This window comes from Poecilia formosa, unplaced genomic scaffold (assembly GCF_000485575.1).
Source record: "Poecilia formosa unplaced genomic scaffold, Poecilia_formosa-5.1.2 Scaffold9, whole genome shotgun sequence".
NCBI lineage: Eukaryota > Metazoa > Chordata > Actinopteri > Cyprinodontiformes > Poeciliidae > Poecilia > Poecilia formosa.
In genome coordinates this window covers 5,400,255-5,424,243 of record NW_006799948.1, presented here as the reverse complement: position 1 = coordinate 5,424,243, position 23,989 = coordinate 5,400,255, and the positions used below count along the sequence as shown (strand labels likewise).

At 37.8% G+C, this 23,989-nt stretch overlaps 2 protein-coding genes across 4 annotated transcripts in view; one reads left to right on the top strand and one right to left on the bottom strand.

The window, feature by feature from the left end:
- The window catches only part of LOC103129409 (putative homeodomain transcription factor 2), a 35,706-nt gene extending 14,879 nt beyond the window's left edge, over positions 1-20,827 (bottom strand). The window contains exons 1-3 of one of the 3 annotated variants that reach the window (XM_007540513.2): positions 20,621-20,827; positions 12,611-12,661; positions 4,488-4,566 (exon numbers count right to left, since the gene is read on the bottom strand). In XM_007540513.2, the coding sequence (XP_007540575.1) occupies positions 4,488-4,532 (45 nt within the window). In that variant the 5' untranslated portion in view covers positions 4,533-4,566; positions 12,611-12,661; positions 20,621-20,827. The remainder of the gene's footprint in view (positions 1-4,487; positions 4,567-12,610; positions 12,662-20,620) is intronic. The other 2 variants (XM_007540496.2, XM_007540505.2) reach the window with 2 other exon arrangements.
- Positions 20,828-21,555: 728 nt separating this feature from the next.
- Positions 21,556-23,605, top strand: LOC103129394 (transmembrane protein 60-like). Its single transcript, XM_007540477.2, has 3 exons — positions 21,556-21,742; positions 22,045-22,132; positions 22,635-23,605. Exons 2-3 carry the CDS (start codon positions 22,049-22,051, stop codon positions 22,950-22,952), a joined length of 402 nt encoding a protein of 133 aa, XP_007540539.1. The 5' UTR covers positions 21,556-21,742; positions 22,045-22,048; the 3' UTR covers positions 22,953-23,605.
- Positions 23,606-23,989: the final 384 nt, after the last annotated feature.

The following is a 23,989-nucleotide window of genomic DNA, read 5'->3' as shown; positions in this document are numbered from 1 at the left end:
TTTTGAATCATGTCAACTTTGTATTAAAATTGTCATAATTTACCGAATGACGCTTTATGACAACAGTCATAACTATTCACGAAGACTTATTGATGTTCATGACAGGTGTTATGTCATGTTTATAGACAGTCTTATTCAACCCCCTTCAAATAAAGTGTTACCGGAAAAACAAAACATTCCTTGCCCTTATATGGAAAGTAAAACAAACGATGAGAGTTGCCAAACAGGTTTTCTGTTGCTGAATGAATCATAAAAAAAAGTAAAGCCTAATATCAATATTCCCGTAATGAGCAACAAAAACTTCAATGCCATGTGGATGACCTCTCCTTCCTGCTTCCTTCCAGTCTTCACACCTCCCACCGTCAATCAGTCAGCCATTTGTAAATATTTCCACGTGTGTTCTTAGGTGTGGTCACATGTCGCTGGAGCAGGTGGAAATTTCACACCAATAAAATGCAATGACATCCAAATTAAAATCTCAAGGTTTATTGCTTAGATTACAAATGCCTTTTGCTGAATATAACTTATGTTGCGTAAAAAATGATAGTTTCTTAATTGTTGTTGTGTTTGGAGCTGAAATTAAGCATAAAGTGATTAAAATATAATTAGACAGACACAGGTTTTTATGATTAAACTCCAAAAATTAATTTCCATTTTAAAAAGGAAGAAATTTGACTACTAAAGTTGTTTTAGAGACAAAGCATGTAAATGGAACACAACTGCTCCATAGTTTTGTTTCGGTTTTCCCTGCTTAACGATTTCCTGAGAAATCATAAAACAGGAAGAATGAAGAGAAGCTGAAGTACAAAAAGCAAACCACATCTGACATGATTTTCTCATTATCTATTTTCACTTGTATATTTAAGGATGTTTCATGGGTGGAGGAGTTAAAAGCAGGCAGCAATTGGCTCTCTGTGTTGGTGTAATACAGCAGAACCCACGACTGAAAGCTTGATACTAGATGATGAGTAAAAGTTCCCCTCTGGTCTAAATATAAACATCCTCCATAAACATCCCAGCACATCCAGAGAGAATCTTCACACCAACACTTTGCACTTATGTAAATCCATTAGCATTCACAACTCTCGCCCACAGACAGAGAAACTAAGCTGTTTGCCTTCACTTCACTCCTCAAACTTTAAACTCTTCAGACAACTAAAGCAAAAGCAGATTATTTCGATAGTAATTGTGGAAATATTACTAATCAAAACACTCACAACTAGGATAATTCATCTCCAAAATGAACTGAAAAAAGGCTTCACTGCTTGGCTGCACAGACATACTGCTATCTGGCACCCAGCAGACTCAGAATGCATGACCCGTCGCTGTGATCTGGGCCTAACTCGGCTCTGTAGTCGGAGAAAAAACGGCTCTCAACATAGCAACGATTCGAGTCTATTTGCAGCAGGCGTCCAGACAGAGTCAGAAATACACTGTGACTCATCGCCTGTGGCGCACACAGAGGCTGCAAGGCTGCAGATGATAGAATCAGTCTGAAATATGAAATAAACTATTAAGATTATTGACCAACGTATACGTCTGAGTGGTCTGTATAGCTCAGCTCTCAACATGCCAGGTTACGGATCTTCCAGTTTACATGCCTAACTAATGGAAAATACAGATAACTTGATACTTATGTGAACAAAGTTTGTTTAAAAGGAGCTCAATTAAATAATTCAGCAGTCATGCAGGCTCTGCAGGATGATTCACTGAGCTAGATTTCCTCAATTGTTCTGGGTTGGTGGGTGTAAAGGTTGGTGTGTGCCGCAGAATATACTTGCTGCATTTTCCACAACATGTGCGGGCAAAACATGCCTAAGTGGGGCAGATTAGCGCACCCAGACTGCTGGCAATATTTATGCAATAAAAGCAAACACCATGCATCATGCAATACTGTGCCATGTTATTTCACAAACAAAAATATGAACAGCCAACAGAGAACCATCATGGAGTTTTGAAGATGAAACGAATAAAAAGATTTTGAAAAACATTTTTTTTTTTTTTTTGCAAAAGCCAGCTAGTGCTCTGCAGATCCTCGAGTTTTAACGTCTTTTTCTCAGGGAAAGTTCACAGATCTGATGTATGACTCATTCAAAATATTTTGCCCATCTTCTTTGCCTTAATGTTGGCTGACAAGGCAAAAATCCCTCACCAAATATCTCAAACCAAGCTTCTCCATCTACACCTTATGGACCCCTTACATCTTATTGTTTACATCTAGAAATTTTGCACATGAGTACAATTCTGGACAGCAAAAATACTACTCTTCTACATGCCATCTAAAGCCGCACTGCTGCAGCAGGACCAGGTTTCATCCAGTTAATGAAACCTGGTTCTGAGAAGTAGGTATTAATTTAGTGCATTGTACCACAGAAAATGAAAAAGTAATGCAGAAATAAAACGTCGAACAACTCAAAACCACTTTTTTCTCACTCTGTTAGCTGCGCTACACAGAAACACGTTACCATAACAACTGACAGGGACGCCACTACGTTTCAGGATTCAACACCAAAAAAAAAAAAAAAAACACTCAACACATTCAGTCCATTACAGTGTTATGTTTTTAGTCTCGATGTGTAGTTTGCGATTATTAATAAGTGATCGAAGTGGTAGATTAGCTAATTTAAACACCTGCTTTACTGATGGTTTGTCAGAATCGGTGTTTAAGTGTTTTATTTTGAACTGACCCAAATTTCCATCACATCAACATGTTACGGTTGTCGAAGCAAAGCAAGAATAACTGGACTACTTCCCTCTCCCTTGCGATTTTTTTCTTAAAACTTTTTCCTGACCTTGTTATCTAGTTGTCGTATTGTTGACAAGTATTAGCAAAGCACTGCGTCCTTTTCCTTTTATACATCAGACATACATTTAAGATTTAACTCAACAGCTAAAACCAATGGTAGTCAACATCGACGAGCAGCTTTTTGCCCTCCAGCAGGGAGGTTGGGGCGTGACATCGCGCTGAAATGGGTCCATAATCCTGTTTGTTTGTCGGAGGTTTGCCTCCAACAAACAAACATGGTGGCAGAGCAATTTCACCTTGGCATCATGTCAAGATTGGTTTGGGTTGCTCATTTGAAAAGAACTTAAAAATGAGAGCAAAAAGTAAATGTGTCAAGCACAAAATCACGCTTCATTTTTGTTCTGAATCTTTGTGGCAAAACTCTAAAACAGGGTGTTTTTTTAAGTTATGCCATGCTAATCTCATACTAATGCCTAGATCACTTTTATAATCCCATAACGCAACTTTTTCCACCTGTTGAGGCTTGTGTAGCATCTAGGAATCTCCTAAAGGAAGTTTGTTAATCTGTCATGGCTTCAGCTCTTCACTCATCCTGTTTCTCTATATAGCCAACATAGCAAACTGAAAGTCAATCTTTGCTCGCTGATCGCAGCCAAATTTACGACGCCTTACCTTGATCCACAAACATTACTTTTGTTTGCATTTTATTCAGGTGTTCAAGGAGGGGAAGATGGCAAGCAACTAAACTGAGTGACACATCTACGAAATAAACACCCTGCTTCTTAAAAAGGTTAATTCACTCCGAGTCAGTGGCTGTCATCTGGGCTGTGCTTCTGCCCAGACAAGCTTAGTTCGACAAAAAACTCGTGTAACAGGATACACTGAGAGAGTTATCTGGTTTTTGTCCAGTTTCTGACATTTAATCTAGACCTGTAATATAATTTAGGATTTTTCATCTAGTACTTGAGCTAAATTAAATTCTGGCTGTAATTATATCAAGACGAATTAAACTGAAGCTATAAAGCGCCGCTTGGAGAAAGCTGTGTTTGACAAAACGGTGCGTATAAACTTTTAATTAAAGTCTAAAACTCGAGAGTTATGTTTTGTTTGGATGGTTTAAAAGGCAAACAGGACCTCAGAGAGCAGAAAGGATGTAAGACGCAGGCAGAGGTTTCAGAGTAAAGCAAGCAGAGCAAAGAAGAGATAAATGAGGCTGGAATGACAAGAGATGCAGATGAGAGTGTAAGCTGATGAGTGCAGGAGGAACGGTGCAGGAGTCCAGCAGAAGATCAGATATCCGAGACCATGGAAGAAGAGGACATACAACACCGGCCTGGCACACACGGAGCCGGACGACCTGAAACGTTTTGGCTTTCCGCATGTGTGCAGATGGAAAAGGGACAGGAAAGTCAGCAGCAACCCATCTCTGCGAAAATGTGTTGTCTAGCTTTAACAGTAGTAAACTTTATTGTTTACGGTCTAAAATTAAGTGTATTTTGTCAAGCTAACACTTTTCAGCAATAAGACACCACAGCTTTGGGAAAAAGATAAAACGTTCTGCACATTTTTGAAGCAAACCTGATTTCAAGAGCACATTTTCTCTGCCTCATGCTTTAAATCTGAATATCTGCCGTGGTGTCTCTGCAGAATTATTACAAATCCCAACAACAACAAAAAAACAACAACAGAAAAACCTTGTTTTCAAATTAGAAAGCATGTCTGAAACAACAAAACTTCTTACCTTTTTCTGGTACCAAACAACAGCATCTTTTACTTTGGAAGCCATTTACATTTCCTTCTCCCGCCTAGGGCATCTTAGGCTGAAACCACAGAGAGACACAGAAGAAGACAGCAGAGTGAGTGGCGATGTAATGAGGAGGCAGAGAGGGCGGCTGAGATCTACACCTGGAGAGAAGGTGTGTCTTGAGATCTACAAACAAGTGAGGGAGGAGAACACACTCGTGTATTTCTGTCCTAAATGAAAATTAAATGTTTTTCTTGGAGCAACTCCCATCTTTCTCTGAGCGAAGGTCAAAATGTCTAAGCATGTTACATGGTCAGCAGAAGGCATTAGTGGAGCCTAAAAACAATAAACTTATTTTAAAATATGTTTCTTCTAAAATTCTTAACCTACAAAGGAGAATTATAATTCACTGGGAAACATGTAAAACTATTCACAACTAGAAAAAAGCTTTAATCCCAATTGTTAATCTGTTGAGCATTCAATTCTTTGAGTTAACAACTGGAAGGTTGACTGCAACTTTCTGTCATCTGCATAAATATCACATCCTATTTTTGGCTGCACAGCTGGCAACACAACACTACAGACTGCACTCATTTTATCAATGCAACAAATGAGACTTTTTACAATAAAGGTAACAGTGAAAGTGCAGCTGTTGCCCATGTGATCAGTGGCTGCACAGAAAGCAGCTGAAACACAAGTCAGTAAATGTTACAACGTTCACAGAAAAGTACAATTTGATATAAGAGAATAATGTTTTTCCACAGTCTGCTAATGAGAAGCAACAAGCACAATAAAGTATGTTACAGGCAAGATAACCAATGAGTCATATCAAAACAAAGAACATGCTAGTGATAGCCTAATACTCTAGCTCATAGATCTATACATCAGCAAAGACATTTTTTAAGTCTAATTGTATGCAGTAAGTCAATATTTAAAAAACAGTTATTGGCATATCAACAAAATATCGGTTACTGAATAACATCACAATACTAATGTGATTTTACTGAATTTTAAGGCTACTGAGTTTTCAAGCATGTATGTTGGTTTTATTCAACTAAGTTTCTGACATGGTTAAGTTGTCTGTGAAAGAAGCTGCACTAGTAACATCAGAGGGTGAGACTTTGTGATGAACTGCAGAAATAAAACATTACATGAGGAAACAATTACATAATTAGCTTCTTCCGATCTATAAGTATAGAAATATTAGTTAAAATTTTAAGAGAATTAAAAAAAAATAAAGTTTTCTGCCTCATTTTGATGAAAGTTTAAAATCAGTACGCTGATAGTCTTCCTCAAAATCTCCCGTGTGCATGTTTATAAACTCATTTGTCAGAGTGTGAAGCCAATGTGAACTGAACCATAAGCCACAAAATTAGTTGGAAATCTGCAACGTCACCTGAAGCTCTGAATGCTGTTCAAAGGTTTACCTAGAACTAGTTGTCAAACCAGAAACTCAAAACCAAAATCACACTCTGAATGCTGTTCAAAGGTTTACCTAGAACTAGTTGTCAAACCAGAAACTCAAAACCAAAATCACGCTCTGAATGCTGTTCTAAGGTTTACCTAGAACTAGTTGTCAAACCAGAAACTCAAAACCAAAATCACTGACATTTAGTTTCTGAATAGCCAGGGGACGTCACAGAGACCATATCCATATTTTATAGATAAACAACAAATAGGGCTTCAGTTTCACTTAAGTTTTTTTTTTTACAAATATTTTTGTGTTTAATATAGATTAACTGTGACTTCATCAAACTGCATTTTTTGTGAAGATGACACAAAAATACAGAAACCGGTGTAATAAAAAAATAACATTCAATGTGAATTGAATGTTTATTTTAACATTGCTAATGCACACACATATCTATATAAACACACACACAAACATGTTTTGTTGAAACATAAGGTATCTCAGATTCATTGTAGCAATTTTCTTTCATAGCACCAAATAAAGTAAGCAAATCTGGTTTATCTTCCTTATGTTCAAGACGGACCACCTAGAAATTAATATGCGGATCATCAGTTTTTAACAACCAAAGTTTTATCATGGCTACATGATGACAGTTAGAGTATGGGGACTGAAACTGATGCAGAACAAAAAGACCTCCATCGCTCCTGTGCAATATTATCAACTTTGACATTTTAAACCAGCTTGACATGAAACTTATCTTTTTTTTTTGTTGTTGTTTATGATTTTGTCTGGTGCGCAACTGCTCTGTTGTTGCCGAGCTTTTGAAAAGCGCTTTTATATAAATAAAATGTATTATTATTCTCATGAATGGAAGTAATAAATGAACAGAAGATGTGGTTATTAAGCAGCTGTTCAGATAACACTCAGAGGTTTTTGTGGTTAGCCGCTATCCTTTCCTTCATACCCTGTCTTAACCCCTCTTCCTTCCTCATCTTCCTTTGAGGCTCTTTGAATTTCTTTATTATTCTGTTACGCAAGTGTGGTATTGTCCAGCTGAGTAAGAGGGTGGCCCTGAAAGCAGAGCGGCTGACGGGAAAGTTTTCTCTTTAACTTTAAGATAATTCGTGTTATTTTCAAAATTATTGTAGTTAACGACAAGAGGCAAAGCTAAATTTGCTCTTTTATTGCACTTCTATTAGTACTATTTTTAAAACCAGTTTCTGAAAGCATCTCTTATGCTCCTTTTCTCAGAGCTGAACTCTTGGTTTCAACATATTCAAGTGAAGACGTCCTTGCTTTGCATGTGAAAACTCGCCAGCGGAGCGCCACAGTCAACCCTTTACAGAGTGCCTCTCTGTCAGTACTAAACAATTTTGCTGCCTGTTTTGAGGGGCGGCACTGCCCAAAAGCAGTAACACGTGCAAGGGCTAAAAATAAAAACCCTTAAGATTATCTCATGAGGCAGCTTGGTGACCATCTGCAGCCTGTGGCTCAAAGAAATGAGAGAGATCAGTTGATGCCAGCGCAGCGTATCGTTCAACTATCAAACCACAACATGCCACGTTTATATCAGTGATAAAGTTACTGCTCCAGAGGCATGCTAGTGTAAGCGCCTGACGTATGAAAACAAACTAAACAAGTGTAAGAAATGTTTGAGCAGTTAAAACTAAAAAGCAGGAAATGCTCTCAGGAGTCTGACCATGCAAACGGTTTAAAAGTTTCTGTACACATGCATGCATAAAAAGCTGCAGGGGAGGCGTCAGTGTCTGTATGTATACATGCTGTAAGTCGCTCAGACATTATTGGAAACAGGAAGGAAGTTTCTCTCTCTCTCTCTCTTTCTTGCTCTCTGACAGCTAGAATTACCTTCCTCTGTCACGCCTAACATTTACTTACATGCATGATTCTGATGCAAATCGATGCCAAATGAAAGAGATGTATTATCCCAAAACTGGGATATTGTAGAAAAACAAGAAACAAGTTGACAGAAATTATTTTGTTGCCATTTTGACAAGCGATGGCTTAACATAATTCTCAATAAACTGCTCAACTACTGAAAGGAGATGCGATTATATGAATCAAATAAACAACAATTGCTCAGTTATTCTGGCTTCATCTGATATTTAATCAACTGGTCCATCACAAACAGAACAAAACAAAACAAATGACAAAATCTTCTGATAGTATTAAATTAATAAAAAAAATTACAAGATTTTGAGCATTGTTTTAGTTAAAAATCCTAACTTCCAACATTAATACATAGTTAAGCACATTAAAGTGGTTTTGTTTATGGTTATAGAAATAATTTGGCAAAATCAGGGCACAAATCAGAAACTAGTTAGAGCCGTTTCAGTATCAGTTGAGGTTTTTAAATAAAAATGGATGTAAACAGTTTTAAAAGTTGGAAAAAAATTCTATTTATATTAATTATTGTTTGGCTGCAGGGTAAATTATAATTACCTTCAAGTCTTTTACAACCTTACAAGTTAAAAAGATATTGTCCGACAGTAGGATTGCAAACCCCTCCCCCCTCCAAAAACACACATCACCATGAGGTATTCAGGAAGCAGTTGCAATAAAGAACATCCATGTAAACAAACCCAAAGGAGCAACACCCCACCATTACTGGAGTATGACACAAACTCTCAGACTGGCAACTCTCTGACCACAAATCCTCCTCATGTAGAAACAGTGATAGGAAAAACAGCGAGAGCCTCTTTATTTAAAGCCTTTAAATCCTATTTTCATCTTCACTGGGATTCTACACACATTGTTGGACAAAAACAATCCCAGAGATGCTCATTATTGCCAAATGCAGCTTCAAACATCAGCCTAAGTGTGTGATGAGGGGTAATTACCCCTGCGACAAAGAAACATGTTTGTTAAAACATTGTTTTCCAAAATATGAGGGTTATCCTCAAGGATAATCATGAAATGCAGCTTAAAGAACCGACACAAAAACACTTATTATCCTAAGATGGTCACAAGAGGGAAATCCCATAAATTCAAGAAGTGATTTAGAACTTTATGATCCAGCTTTAGTCATTGATTCAACAAAAATCAGCTTCTCTAAGAGCTGTTATTCCAAAAACAGCTCTTAGAGAAGATTTTCCATATCCATGTTCACACAGCCTGCAGCCTTGAATCTTGCCAAATCTGTCTGACCGGCAGTCTGCCTGAACTGACCTATTTACAGAGAAAGCAGTCAAGTCGGACAGTCTGCACTAAGTAGGCCATGGTTTAAATGAGAGTTATTGTGCTCATGGCATGAGTGTCTGAACACGCGCAAGCAGCCGGTGTGTGTCCAGAGCTGGAGTATGAATAATTACTAAAAATGAAAAAACAAATAAGCCACGGAGAGTTGGTTGTTTTCCACTGGGCTGTTTGCGTGCACAAAAACAAACACCTCACTGAACTCTCAAACATTGGGATTTTCCAGCAATCAAGGACTAAAATGAATTCACCATAGCCAATTCAGAGCTATGAAGAGTGGGTGTGGCGAGTGTGTTTGGGTGAAAATGGGTGTGTATGTGGAAGCCATGTGTCACTCCAGGGGATTTGTTTTATACAACTTCTAATTTCTTTCTTACCTTAATGCAAAATGACATCGCCCTACCCTCTGCAGCTGTAACAGCTTCATACATCAATTAAATGTTTTATATTTCAAGGTGTGTTTATGGGAATATCTGACCATTCTTCCAGGAGCGGTTTTATGAGGTCAGGCACTAATGTTGGACAAAGAGGCCTGGCTCATAGTCTACTATGAGTAGTCCTAATATTGAGTAGCGAGGGAACTTAGCGAGTTATTTCACCTTTGGCATATTATCAATTAGCTTCTGAAAGCAACACATTCTTTCATAAACGCTTGAGCTGTCGCAACGAAAGTGGTGACAAAGTATTATTACATAATTAGTCAAAACGCTATCAATCTGCTAAGCCTGACTGTTGCAATAAACAATCTTGTGGTAAACTAAAATTATCTTCATAATTTCCATTCAGCTAATTAATATTCCTAAAAAGAAAAAGGTTGCTTACAGAGACTTTATAACCCATTTAATTTATGGTTTGGTGTAGTTTTTATTTGCTTTTATTTTTGTGTTTGTTGTGTTTTATTTTAGATATTTTGAATAACTAAAATAAGTGTGACATGTTCTGTGCAAAATTAAAGAGCTTTGAGAGGGAAAACTTGTTACACCAATATAAATATGTTACTTAAAAACAAAAATATTATTGCATAATCACATTTTTTGGGACAATTTATCATCCAGTAAAATTTGTTAAGCCTATTACCTGCCTTGTTTTTTTTTTTTTGTTTGTTTTTTTTTAGATGACCTGATGCACCTTCTCAGTCTTTTCTCATCAGTTTGCACCATCACATACCTATCAATGACTAACCCTAAATCTGATTAAAATGCTGTAACATGCAACCAAAGAGGCTGATAATTAAAAATCATCCAGAGTTGCTTAATTTTTGTAATCAACTTAAACATGTCTGAAGGTTTGTTTTGTATATTAGAATCAAGAGCCACCCTTGTTTATTTTTGCTAACACCTTGATCTTAGTGAAGCATAGAAAACTATGCTAGGCTGCTGTGGAGTAAGCTTGCCACATCACATGTTTAGGGCTGAAACAATCCCTCGAGAGATTCAAATAGCTCGACTATTAAAATTCCTTGAGGAATATTTACCTGCCTTGAAGCTTCGTTAATTTATATTTTATTATTTAGCGCACCGTGTTCCAGCCGGAACATTATTTGTGGTGCGCAGAGCTCTTCCGCCTCTGAGTTGTTCACAAAAGCTAAGCGTTAGTGGCATAACGAACAATCTTCAAGTTCGGCCCGTGGGGATTTTATTGATTGATGATAATGCCCGGGTTTTCATCGTTTTTGGGGGACCAATAAATATCCTTAAAACGACTGGTGCGATGCCTGGAGTACGGCAGCCTTTCTCCTCCGGGAGCTGCTGGTTCAGAGCGAACAGCGGGAAGAGCGCTGCAGGAGTATTTATACAGGTAAAGCGGACAGACTGAACATGGAGGACGGCTGAGTAGTTGATGCTTACAGTACAAGTGCAGCTTTACAATAAATTTCCTGTCATTCTGGTCTCAACAAACGAGTGGCATCACACTCAGATGGGTTTCTGAGTGTGACAGACGAAGGTGCCATAAATATCCCGTATAGCTCCCACCCCCGTTCTTACTTTCGTCTACCGGTCCCCGGACTTAAGTTCGTCTGTCTCCTGGTCTATTTCGCTTGCCTGCCCCCCACCCACCCAAGACCCCACTCCAGGCGACATTTCCCGTATTCTCAAACCCAAAGCTTGACAGGTATGGGGCAAAGTGAGAGTTCATCTGTTAAACTCACTGAAGATGAATACATAAACTAAAAGCTGGAGTATAGACATTTTTTTATAAGCGTATTTGTGAACCTGGGTCTTTATTATTAAATTAAATATAATTTCAGATCTTTGTATAACCTTGTTACAGGTTAATTTTCTAAACTACAAAAAAGTAACTGTTAGGGAAGCTCAAAAATGAAAAATTGGACTGATATCGATATCCAATAGTAACACTGGTGTTATGGAAGGTTTACAATCTTATTTTGTAATTTTTTTTATCCGATTACTCGATTAATCGTAAGAATAATTGATAGATTACTTGACTACTAAAATATTCGTTTACAAGAGTCCTAGTGTGTATATTTCTGGACTGCTCTGGACTGCAGAGACTCGGATGGCATATGTTTGAATTCAGCTTTATATAAATACAAACTGATGTCAGCGGTAAGTCAGAGGCAGATATCCTTCATGAATCTGCGATCTCGTGGTGTGTAACACTAGCTTCTCCCCTCCATCTCTGCTGGGTGGAGGCACGTGTGTTACAGCGATTTAGTATGTTGCCTGCCAACAGGAAACCCGAGACTCCAGCCCAGGAGGCGATTAAAGGTCAAAGGATTGGTAATCGGTTCAAGAGTGTTTATCAGTAACAAGATGATGAAGACCTGGCTTGCATCGAGCGAGAAGATTCTCCTACCATCATAACTTACACCAAACGGTCCAACAATTCACTTTTACATTTGTAAAAGTGGGGAAGAAGTCGACCGGTGGCTGCATCACAAGGAAATGATTTTTACTTCAGCGAGACGTAACCAATGTTTGCAAATAGGCTCGACTTAAACTCACTGAAGCAGGACAATTGGGATTAGAGAAATGCAACCTCCCGTGACTAGTCCTGATTTCTCCCGAGACATTCGGATGCCTCACCAAGCTGCAAAAATTGTAAACAAAAGCATAACTAAGAGAGAATGCAAAGCAGCTAGCTGTGCAGAAAGGTCATGTAAAACTAGACTCCTGCAGTTTGCTGGGCAGGAACCAAGTAACCGCAGATGAACTGAAACTTAAAAAAAGGTTTCTGCTGCTGCTGACTGTAGGCCAGCATTTGCAGACAAGTGCTAAAAATAAGAGCCCTGAGTTTGCGTCTTATGTGCGCTCCCAAAACAGGAAGTTTGTTTTCTAAATCCACACTCTTATTCCTCCATCTGTTTCCATCGGTTTTCGTGAAGAGTTGTTGATGTGTAAGCAGAAAGGCTCCGTACACGTATGCGTGCATGTAGGCGGCTCACACGCTCATGGCAACCAATGAAGCAGCTGAAACATGCAGCAGCGGAAAAACAACAACAGTCTGTAGGGTTTGTGGAAGAACCGGGACTCACCTCTGGTCTGGCCTCGTAGCTGAGTGATGGTTTGTCCTCACGACCAAAGATCTGCACAGAAGAGAGAGAGAAAAAAAATGTAGACCATATTTGGCATTTGTACATATGTAAATACGAGCATGAAGCTTTTCTGATCCTTACAAACAAGATTACATAATAATAATATGTATAAAGGGGAATAATTACAGAGCTTCAGTTCTTTCGTCAAACTTCTCATGTAACGAAAAGCTCTGACATTTTCCCAACCAGAATTCTGGCAAATTTATCCACGTAAAAGCATCATACTTTTATAGATCAACATTCCAGAGTAATTTATCCTTTATGTTCACTTGAAAATGTGAAATACAAAAATTTTATAATGAATTATTAGCTAATATTTCTACAATGAAAGGACTTTAAAAACAGAAACTGCATAAAAGAAAAGGAAGGCAGAAAGAAAGAAAAAAGGAACGACAGGAACAAGAAGAAGGAAAGAGTCACGAGAGAAGAAGGAAGTAGAAAAGGTAAGTAAAGAAGGAAAGGGAAAATCTCAAGAAAGGAAGGAAGAATGGTAGCATTTAAAGAAGGAAATGAAGGATAGAAAGAAGGACTCAAGAAAGGAAAGACAGAAGGAATAAGACATAGAAGAAAGTATTAAGAAAGAAGGACAAAAGGAAGAATGAACAAAAAGAAGTAAAAGGACTTGCAAGAAAAGGAAAAAAAAAAGGAAGAACAAAACACAAAGAAAGGACACTTGAGTTAAATTTTTGGGGCACAGCAGAAATGTCCAGTCTCCTGCAGCTTTTAGTTTGTAGTTCAACACACCTGAATGAATCAGCTGTGTGTGATACCACCTCAGTGTGCAGTAAAGTCCTACAGAGTCCTGCTAATGTCCTAATTATTTGATACAGCTGACACAGAGAAATTGCAAGACACCGGCTCCTGAGGACAATCACATTAGGCTGAGCTCAACCCAAACAAATGAGCCAAGTAATTAACCAACTTGTCCTACTTGTGTTACTCTATAAAACCAATCAATAGGAATAATAAATATTCTGCTTTTTAGTAACTAAAGTTTTGAAGTGGCTGAAAAACAGGAGTTTACGATTCCTTATTCTTCATGTTGGTTGTCTATGTTACACTCACCCAAAATGACTTAAATTAAACCACTGAAGCTGGTAAAAACTGAGGCTATGTAATGTAGTTCCTTAAGTGGTGCAAGTTGGCGACAGAAGTGAAGAAACACTGACTCATTTCAGAGAGCATCAGACTTACGCAACGTCTCCCCGTCATACGGGAACGAATAAATTAGCTGGTTTGCATCAACCAAGCCAGTGGTAAAAACAGCTTTGCACTGATTACTTGCAGAAGTTTGTCTGCTTTTCAGGACCATGTGAGCAAATACAGGCTGGCATTTATTTGCAGGCCAAACAAATTATAGCATTAGTAGTCATTAGCTCACTGCTACCAAGAGAAGCCCCACAAGTCCTCAACAGGAAGAGCTCCAGTAAACCTACAGTAGGTAAAATATTTAGCACGGCTGAAAACAGAGAAAACATTTGCAAGCTCAACTCATTTGAACTTAATTTGCATACCAGTCTTGGTTAGAAAACAAATTACACCTCCAGGGTCAAAACGGGGAAAAAAAAGGGACATTTAAAAATGTCAATTTTTGCATCTAAAATGTAGGTGCTTCGTCCACAGCTGCTCTGTTTACTCAATCACTGCAGTTTCATATAAACTGTAAGGGCAAAACGTGCAAGAAGCGACTTCAAGACTCATTGACTGGATGCAATGTTTAATCTGGGGTCAGAACTTTGTTTGTTCTTACATTAACTCTGAAATGCATTTCAAAATAAAGTGTGATGAACATTAACCCAAAGAAAAACAGCAAATGTGATGGCTTTTAGTCAATGAATGGATTCATGAATTTTTTCTTTAACCAGTAAAGAGCCACACAAAATCAGGATTTTTGCTGCAAATATCCCTAAATCTGAGTAACAAATATCCATACCCCTAAATGAAGACATAGTTGATTATAGAGAGAAAAAAATGTAGAAGCAAAGATATTGTATAAACTTTGGTTGTATTCAGTAAGCCTTGATTTTTACCATGTGAGATCTAAAATATTATCCATTAACATACAAAACTGGATTAAAAAGAAGATGTAGAGTAGACTCTCTTTAATTTAACATCAGAGCACAGTTCCTTTTTATTGCAGCTAGTTCTGTGCTTCAAAATATTTGTGGTGCATGTGGTGTGCCTGAAAGGGAAAATAGGAATGTCATTGCCAGAACTTGCTCCTGAAAGTAAACTAAAGTACTTATTCTTCTGTTTTTCTCCACAGTCATCACTTTTGATCAAAATGACACTTGATCTGCTTACATCGAGTTTACTTTGTGGGATTATGGATTGCTGCAGAAAAAAGTCTTTCATCCTGACAGATTTGTAATTAGATCTTAGGTTGGGTTGGGTGTGACAGACTTAACAGCCGATTTACGCCTCTCACAGCTAAATTAGACTCAAACACATAGCTAAGCAGAAAACTTTCAAGGAACATTTGCAAAATGCGACGATTATTTACTTTTTTCCAGAATTCAAGCATTAAAGGCATGGACTCGGCTTTATTGCATCTCCCGTCTAGAAGTAATATTGTTTTGGATTTGCCAAGCCAGAGTACCAAATTGAATCTGAGAGAATGTGTGGAGGGAGCTAAAGATTAAGGCAAATGCAAATTTGACCCTCATTTCCCACAGTTTCATTTTCTTTAGAGAGATACCAGTGACCAAGTCAGATTTCCAAAAGGCTGCCAAGATGTCCAAACCCAAAATGTTCGATAATATAAAAGGTAAAAAAGATAAATCTGAGCCACTGTGCTGTACTCTCTTCAGCCTTTTTCTTAGCCAAGTTAGGTCTCCAACTTCCTTCAGTAACTACTTCCACAATGAAGAGTGGAGTCAGGGCTGATCAACTTGAAACTCAAACTAATCCAGTCAAAGGCAGGTTTTGTTGTGAATGTTCACTGACGTCTTCTACAACAGCATACAACCCACGATCTTTCATGCCATGTTTAAAAGACATTATTATTACAATTTTATCAAATTTACAAGGTTTCCCTGAGAAAACTTGCTAACCCAGGTGGTTGGACGGGCTCATCCACCAGCCCATTGTGTTTTTGAGTTAAAAAATGTTTAAAGTTGACAGGAAATTTGAAAATATCACTTGATAATTATGTACTATTGAAAGATTGGAAGACTAATACCTGAACACTAACTATAAAGTCTTAAAAAATGCAAACATTTTAAAAAGATTTAAATATATTGTAAAAGTAAAGCCTGGTGGCCTTAGTGGGGAAAACCCTGGATTTAATTTTACTAGTCAAAGGAACCAAGTAGAAAATGTTGCACTTGTGTCCCATTTGTTAAAGTCACCATATTTGATTTGGAGATGTCCTGGTGGAGACGTGGAGAGCAAATAAAACAAGACTTCTCAGGCTGCAACACAACCAATCAGAATCCACTCCACCGTGGATCAGCAACAAGGCCAATGAATCTCACAACTCAGAATGTTTTATGCTTCTGTAAAATATACAATTGCCCTGCAGGCCTCTGTGTTGCCGCTGAAACATAAAATGACACAGCAGTCCTGTGTGTGATGTAAGGATACTGCAGCTGGTGACGTAACAAGCTGCAGTATGGTTATATGGTGAACGGCACAAAACACACCACTTCACAATCATCTGAGACGAGTGAGAGAGAGGCGATACAAAGAGTCCGTATTGAAGTACAACATATGAGCACTAACATTAAGTCAGGCAGTTGCGCAAAACAACACGCCCTAATCCACTGGGAGATTTTGAGCCCTTTGACAAACTGATGCACTGCTATGCTGACAGACAGGTTCTACTGAGGACAACTGACTCAAATGCTTCTGCTCAAAGATGCAGATTCTTACTACTTGTCTACATAATTGAATTTCTGACAGAAAATGCCTGACCTGAGCTTTAACTCTTTAGGAAGACAAATGTTGACTTTTCCTCTGGTGTTTTACCCAAACTTAGCGATTGAACCCTATTGTTCGGTCTTGGAATGCCAAGTTCCCCAACAGGGTCAGAAAGAAACAACCTGAAAAATCTTGGTTTCAAGATCTCTGTGATCCACTGTATCAGATTAATCACATTTTTAGGTCGAGAACATGTATACAGAGCAAATAGAGCATGTTTTATACGAAATGTCACATAAGTTTCATAAAATCTTACCAAAAAGTACTCCTTACAAAACTCTCTAAAGGGAAAACAGTCAAATCTGCCAGCTGTAGCTCCAGATCATCTTGAGAAAAATTGTTTCTATTCATTTATTCATTTGTTTTGGAACAAGATTTTCATGTTAAATTTTGTCTAATGTTATTAATATTTTATATATTTCTTTAATGAGAGAAAAATAATATTTAGGAGCAAAAAAGAGCCATTTTAGATTTAAAAATGTAGGACTTGATGGCAAGTATGATGAATAATTAAATCTCCAGTTGAAGGTGTGAATGACATATGCACTGATGTCCCAAAATGATTAGTGAAGCTGTACCTTTTTTCTTCATTAGTGCCTCTATAGATCAGGTGGTGGAGACATTTCTGTTGACATTGAAATTTACTGTGATAAGATGTTTTCTGCGTCACTAAAATGCACTGTCTGACTTCTGCATCATGGACAGCGCTGATAATGCTGATAATCGCACTAGGTAAAATGTCAGTATTTCAAGTGAGATAACATCTTTCACATGTCAAAAACATTTGACATGTTTACAAAAAACAGTTTTTTTGTAAACATTGATTTAGCAAATGGAAACACTCATGTAATAAACATACTGTTAATTAAAAAGCAAAAAGTTGGGATTAAACAGCAGCTAAGCATCTTCCTTGTCTTATCATGGAAGACATTCCTTTGTCAGTATAAAGGAATGGAAGCCACACATGTTACTCTAAAGGCATGTCAATCAGTCCATTGTTAAGTTGCAGTTGAACAGTGTTTGTGCAAACTAGTCATAAAAGTCACATACCAGCTCCAATACATGTTTCCACCAATTAAGACAAACTACATTCTAGAGTTCAAAGAGTGTCAAATGACAATGCTGCATCATCCTGCAGCTAATCATTCCTATAGCAGTCAAAAGTTTTAAAAACAAAGTGTAATCTGCTCAACACGTTCATATTTATTTGACAAACTGTAAATACGTAATACTTTTATTTCTGACACATAGACTGATAAAATGATGGCAAATATACCTCCAATATAGAAAGATATTTGACATGCCAGTCTTGCCATACAAGGTGCCCACGTCACTGGTTGTGCCACAATTGGTGGCAACAACCAGAGTTGTTATAATACAGCCACGTTGTGGAAGTTTTGCACGTAAACAGCTTCTTTAAAGGTCACACACACCTGTCGAAACAAGCAATTATTCAATTAACAATTAGCTTGATAATTTCCATTCTTATGAATATTTTTTGAAGGGCAATTTTGTTTACAGAGACTTCGTAATCATGTTTTTATGGTTTTGGTTGTATGTGGTTTTTATTTCCTTTTATGTATTCTTTTTGTGGCTGTATTTTATTTTGGATATTTAAAAAATTCTTCAATTCCAGTGTGAAGTGTTCTCTACAAAGTTACAGTTCATTAGTCTTTGAGAGGATCAACTTGAAATATATTACTTGAAAATGGTTTCAAAATGACAATATTATTGTAATAATTTTTAGCTACAAAGTAGTTAAATTTTAGAATATTTCAGCCCACTATGCTGGTATTGCTTGTGAAATTCAGCCACAAAAAGAAGTACAACACTGGTAATCTGTGATTTACTTTGGTTATCTTGACTATGTTTGGTGTTAAAATTTGCTTGATGATCTGAAATGTTTAAGTATAATACAACACTAAATTTTCCCAGTCGTGTATGTAAACATAGGCCTAAGCTTCACCTTTGTCTTTTTGTGCTTCTATGGATCTGGTGGTGGGGATATTTCTGCTGACTTACACTCTTTTTTATAAGATATTCTCTGTCTCATACACACCATTCAAAGGAGAAAAATTCACTATTGTGGATAACATCTGAGTTTCCTGTTCTCAAACCGGGCTCAATGTTCACTTAGGATGGAGACACATTCTTCAATTTTAATACAGATTTACATATTTAGAAACTTAACTACTCGTTAATAGACTCCAAACAGATTTTTGTATGAGCCCTTAAATACTGGGTAATGCATTAATAGTATCGCATGATCTATTTTGGTAGTTAAGTACACCAATCTACCCAATTGCACCAAAAATGGGCTCAAACAATTCAAATGTGTTTCAGTGACTTCAGTTGGGGTTGAGTTGAGTCTATTGTCCCTACATCTTTACCCCTCAAACGTCATGCTGACTTTCCCCATCTAATGGAGAATTTGTTTACCTTGGGGGGGAAAAAAGCTTATTTGCATCTTCAGGTTACAGTTAGATCAATGTTTGCACACAATCCAGTAGCAGAGACACCAACACCCAAAAATACCCCCTGAAAAAAGATCCATATTTTTATCATAAAATGATGAGTCTAAAAAAAATACATACTGATCAGATAAAAAAAGAAATAATTAAAGTTACCAGTTATCAGAAACTGCACTTCACAACAGCAGTTACATCTTGTATGATATTATACGCCTCAACAATACTAAATATAGGTTGGTCCAAGGTTTTCATGTTAAGTGCAAATAAAATGGATTAATTTGTATCACATAAATATTTACAGCAAGCAAAAAGCTTCAAGAAAACAGAAAAACCAACCATTTCTACGGCTTTAACAATAATTTAACATGTTTAGAAAATTGGATGCAAAACGCAGGACGCATCTTGCTTTCACATTGTTAAAGTCAAAATCCTAGCCTATCACCTGAACATTACAAGTGAAGTTTAGACTCTGCAGATTGCAGTTTTTAGCTGACAGGATTGATACCTGATGCTGTTTATAATCTATCTGCTCTGAGATTCAATGAGTTTTGTGTTCTGAAATGGTTTTATGCATTGGATCCATAAGTTATCGAGCTGTTGTTGCCTTTCTGTGATCTTGAACCCGTCAGGCCATTGCACACAACTGCTGCTCATAAGATATTTTCTCTTTCAACCATCCACTTCAAAAGGGAGGGATGATTAAGCATAAAATCCCTGCAGATCGGAAGTTTCTGAAATACACAGAGGTACAACCCAGACAAGTTCAAAGTCACTTAAATCCTCTTTTCTTTCCCCTCTATTCTGATGTTTGAACTTGACTTGCTACCTGTGTGCATAGGAAACTGGATAAAGCACTGCCTAATCTACATAAAGTCTTCTTTCCCTCGTAAAGGTTTGTATTTCTTTGTCCGAAAAATAAAAACTAAATATTGTAATTCAACTTCATTTTGTGTCATATCTATAAAGCCTTCTGCATTGTTGATGCAATGGCCAAACTGTATCTTAAAAAGGATGCTGACCCCGCTATCCAGGGGAAAACTGGTCTATTAACATTGCTTGGTTTACTGAGAGCAAGTACAGTTGACCGAGTAAGAAATATTTAAACCTAGTGAGGCATCCATCTCCTGCACCATGTTGAAAATACACATAACCAGCAACCACAAATGAGCCACACGCATAGTGTTTTTGTATTAAAATTAGATTAGTTCCGCATTAACCCTTTAATGTTTGCTCACCAAAGATATAGCCGAATTTAAACGTTTAGCTTAAAGGGTTAGTAGGGTGATTTCAGTGCCGGAGGAGGGGGAAGGTAGTGTCACTGCGTTTTTCAGAGAAACAAAAGATCGTAACCTTTGTGGCGCTGTAACGGCATGTGAAGCAGCTATTTTTAAAAGCTAATTACCACGTATTGGGGCGCAGAAACTGTTTTCCACCAGTCTTCTTGAGTGCTTTAGCTCAAGCCAAGCTACATAGTTAGCTAAGCCACCGGCGGCAGCCACAAAGAGCCCGCACAGCTGTGCTTAATAATATCTCTGAACGAGCACAAGCTCCGTCTTACCTCCTTTTCACGCCGCAGTTGCTCCAGGTCCACTCCGTCAAACCAATACCTGTGCTATCTGAAGGTGAACTATGGCGCAAAGAGTTAGCGAGCTTTTCCCATTGTCTGGAGGAGATGCTCAGTCCTGCTCGGTGATGTTTGAAACGCTAGCTTTTCCCTTTCTAACGCTCAGTGTCAAAATACTACTTGGAGCATATTACCGTAAAGCTTCGTGAGGACGTGAAGTTACATTTTGATCAACTTACACTTACAATCAGTTTATACAACGAATTGTATAAATTGATTCAAAACAATATTTAAATGAAAAGTACAAATCCTGCTGGTTTTGTTTTCAATAGTTGTATGTAAAATCGGATACAACTATAAACATATAAAGTAGTAAAAAAAGCACTACCGCCCTCTAGTGGACATCTAACCTAATCACAGACTGTGCGCATCTACAAAACCCTTACGGTTTAACGCCAAAATGGCTACATATGTTCTAGATAGGCTACCGTCAGGGCGTTCGACATATTGTGTCTGGCACAGCTGTTTAACTTCGCTTTGAGACCGGAGTTTTAGTATAAAAAAACATTTAAGTTTACATGTAAAAAATAAACAATGGATCAATTATAAATGTAGAAAATTTGCTCATTTTAGAACTAATCATGACCATTAAAATGAAAAGGAAAAATATACCAAAGAACTACATTTAACTAACCTAGTTTTGACTGTTTTAAGTTCAGCTATTTTGTTTTGTCAAAAATATTTAAGAGTGGAGGTACAATGACGTTTTCAAATGTACCGAAGCACCACATTTAATTTATTTGCAGCTATAATAACAACCAAATCTACTTGCTTCCAACAAAGATGCAACTCAAAACATGGCGGTTACGTTGACGTACGCCCCTCAACTTCTACTCTTTTATGTCTATGGAACGTACGACCAACGCAAAGGAAACCAATCGTATTCTTGGAGGGGCGGGACAAACCCGAAGATAACGGGACTGTGGTCATTATAGCTGTGGACTATAATAATCTTAATAATGTAATTGATAGGCAGTGATATTATTGTGATGATCTATGTTTGAGGTGCAGAGAGAGACGAGAGGATGCTTGACATAGAGTTGGGAATACACTAATGTAAGTCAACCAGTCGATTAGCACAATGCTATTTGAGCTAGCTGAGAGCAACCCGTTGCTTACAATGAATGAAAAGCTTTAATTGAATACATATAGATTCAGTTTGTACTATATCAAATGAATATATTTTACCAACAAGACTGTAACTGACAGGCTTATTATGGTAACGGCTTTATCCGCTGTTCTTCTTAACTTCATACAATTCTATTACAAGTAATAAGTGATTATCATCATTGATAAAGCAGTAGCTTTTTGCGTGTTTACCATGAATTTATTTTCTCCTCTGATGAATGTCCGCATAGTGAGATGTCTCTGGCCCAGAGGGTGTTGTTGACCTGGGTCTTTACCCTGGTGTTTCTCATCATGCTGGTGCTCAAACTGGATGGGAAGGTATGCTGACCTCTGTTTGTGATCGAACTGTTTTATTGTTTTAATTTTACATTCAACAAATAAAAAATAATAATTGTGGTGTGTATTTGCATTCATTTCCTCTGAGACAATACCTTCTGGTAGAATCACAGCTACAGGTTTTTCACAGCTAGAAATGGTTGCAGTAGCTTAGACTTTCAGATTGACTCCGATCTAGACTTTGACTAGACCATTCTAGCATTAATATTCTTTGATCTAGACCGGAGCCATCATTGTACTTCTGGTCTTATGTTTAAAGTTGACCAGCTGGATTGCAAACCTCTACCTTTTTCTACTGAGACTAAACATTCACTATTAATACAATAGCTAAATTTGTTTGGACTGGATCTTATTTTAGGGTTAGAGTAAAGGAGCCTGAATACAAATGTGCACAACACTTTTCAGATCTGTACTCATTAATTTTCCATTTATTTCACAATTATTGATTACTTTAATCATGATCATCTCCTCTTCCTCATTCCAGGTGCAATGGAACTGGTTCCTTATCTTTCTCCCAGTCTGGGTCTTCGACGGCATCCTCATCCTCATGCTCACCATCAAGATGGCGGGGCGATGCAAACTCGGGTACGACCTGCGCAACGGCTCGTCGTCCCTGCGCCTGCGCGCCTGGTACTTGACCGCCATGCTGCTCAAACTGGGCTTCTGCCTGACGCTGTGCGCCAAGCTGGAGAAGCTGGCCGACGTGAAGCTGACATTTGTCTGCATACCGCTGTGGACCATGCTGCTGGGGGCACTGGTGGAGCTGGGGCTGAATATTTGTCCTGAAAGAAGAGAGGCTTGACGCAGTGTTGTCTCAACTCACTTTTTGAGTAAGAGAACGGCCCGGTTATGAAGCTGAAATTGTCTAAAAGAAGCTGCTAGCTGGTCAATCAGTCCCCAGAGCTTCAATTCTTTATTGAACAACAGCTGTTTGTTAATCTACTGTGAAGCCAACACTGAAGAAAATTAAAAACAAAAATTGTCATGGTCAGTATTGTTTTTTTTAGTATTTGAATTGTTTACTTTGTAATTGTTATACTTGAGTTTCATGTGCTTTGGCTGCATTCCTCCACACTCGTTTCATTCCACAGCTGGCATATTGGGAGTTAGCTTAGCTGCTAGCACTCACCATCCCTGTTATTCATCCTCTGGCTGCTCCTTGATTTCTACAAGCTCCTTTTTCTACTCTACAAGTAGTAACGTGTCTCATAAACTGTCACTCTCTTTGCATGCAGAGTAGATCCAAATGGAACCCTTTCTACCAGCAGTTTATTTCTGGATTGGCTCTCAGTCTAAATTCATTCTTGTACCACTAATGTTTATTTTGTGCCAACAATTGCTCCAAACACTTGTTTTCAGTATTTTTTTTTTTGCACTTTATTAAAAAAATGAAAAGAAAACACTGTTTAAGACTATATGCATGTGTTGTAATTAATAAATGACTGATTTCTATTACACTGGGTGTTTAGTTTTTTTTTGGTTACAGTTCATATTCATACTGAAGAGTTTGCAAATATAGGAGGCTCACTTATTAGGAGATAATAAAGCTGTTGGGGGAAATCTAAACAAGACACAATCTGAAATAGCCTGAGGAGGAGGAGGCACACCGCCAGAAGAGTGGCTGCCCTTTAAAGGAAACTTCAGCTCATCTGACGTGCAGCCAACACACCACGCATGCAAAAGTTTGTCCAATATTACACTTAATGATTAATAACTCGACAGAAGGATAATAACAGCAGCAGGAAATGATTCTCCGCAGGAATCTGAGAAGCAGGGAGAAAATTTAGCTTTGAGGTGAATTTGAGCCAAAGCAAACCAGCACTGAATTATGTAGCCACA

Coding starts and splice junctions, on each gene's coding strand:
- LOC103129394 (XM_007540477.2), top strand. CDS start 22,049: ATGTCTCTGGCCCAGAGGGTGTTGTTGACCTGGGTCTTTACCCTGGTG. Junction 22,133..22,634: donor TGCTCAAACTGGATGGGAAG/GTATGCTGACCT, acceptor TCCTCATTCCAG/GTGCAATGGAACTGGTTCCT.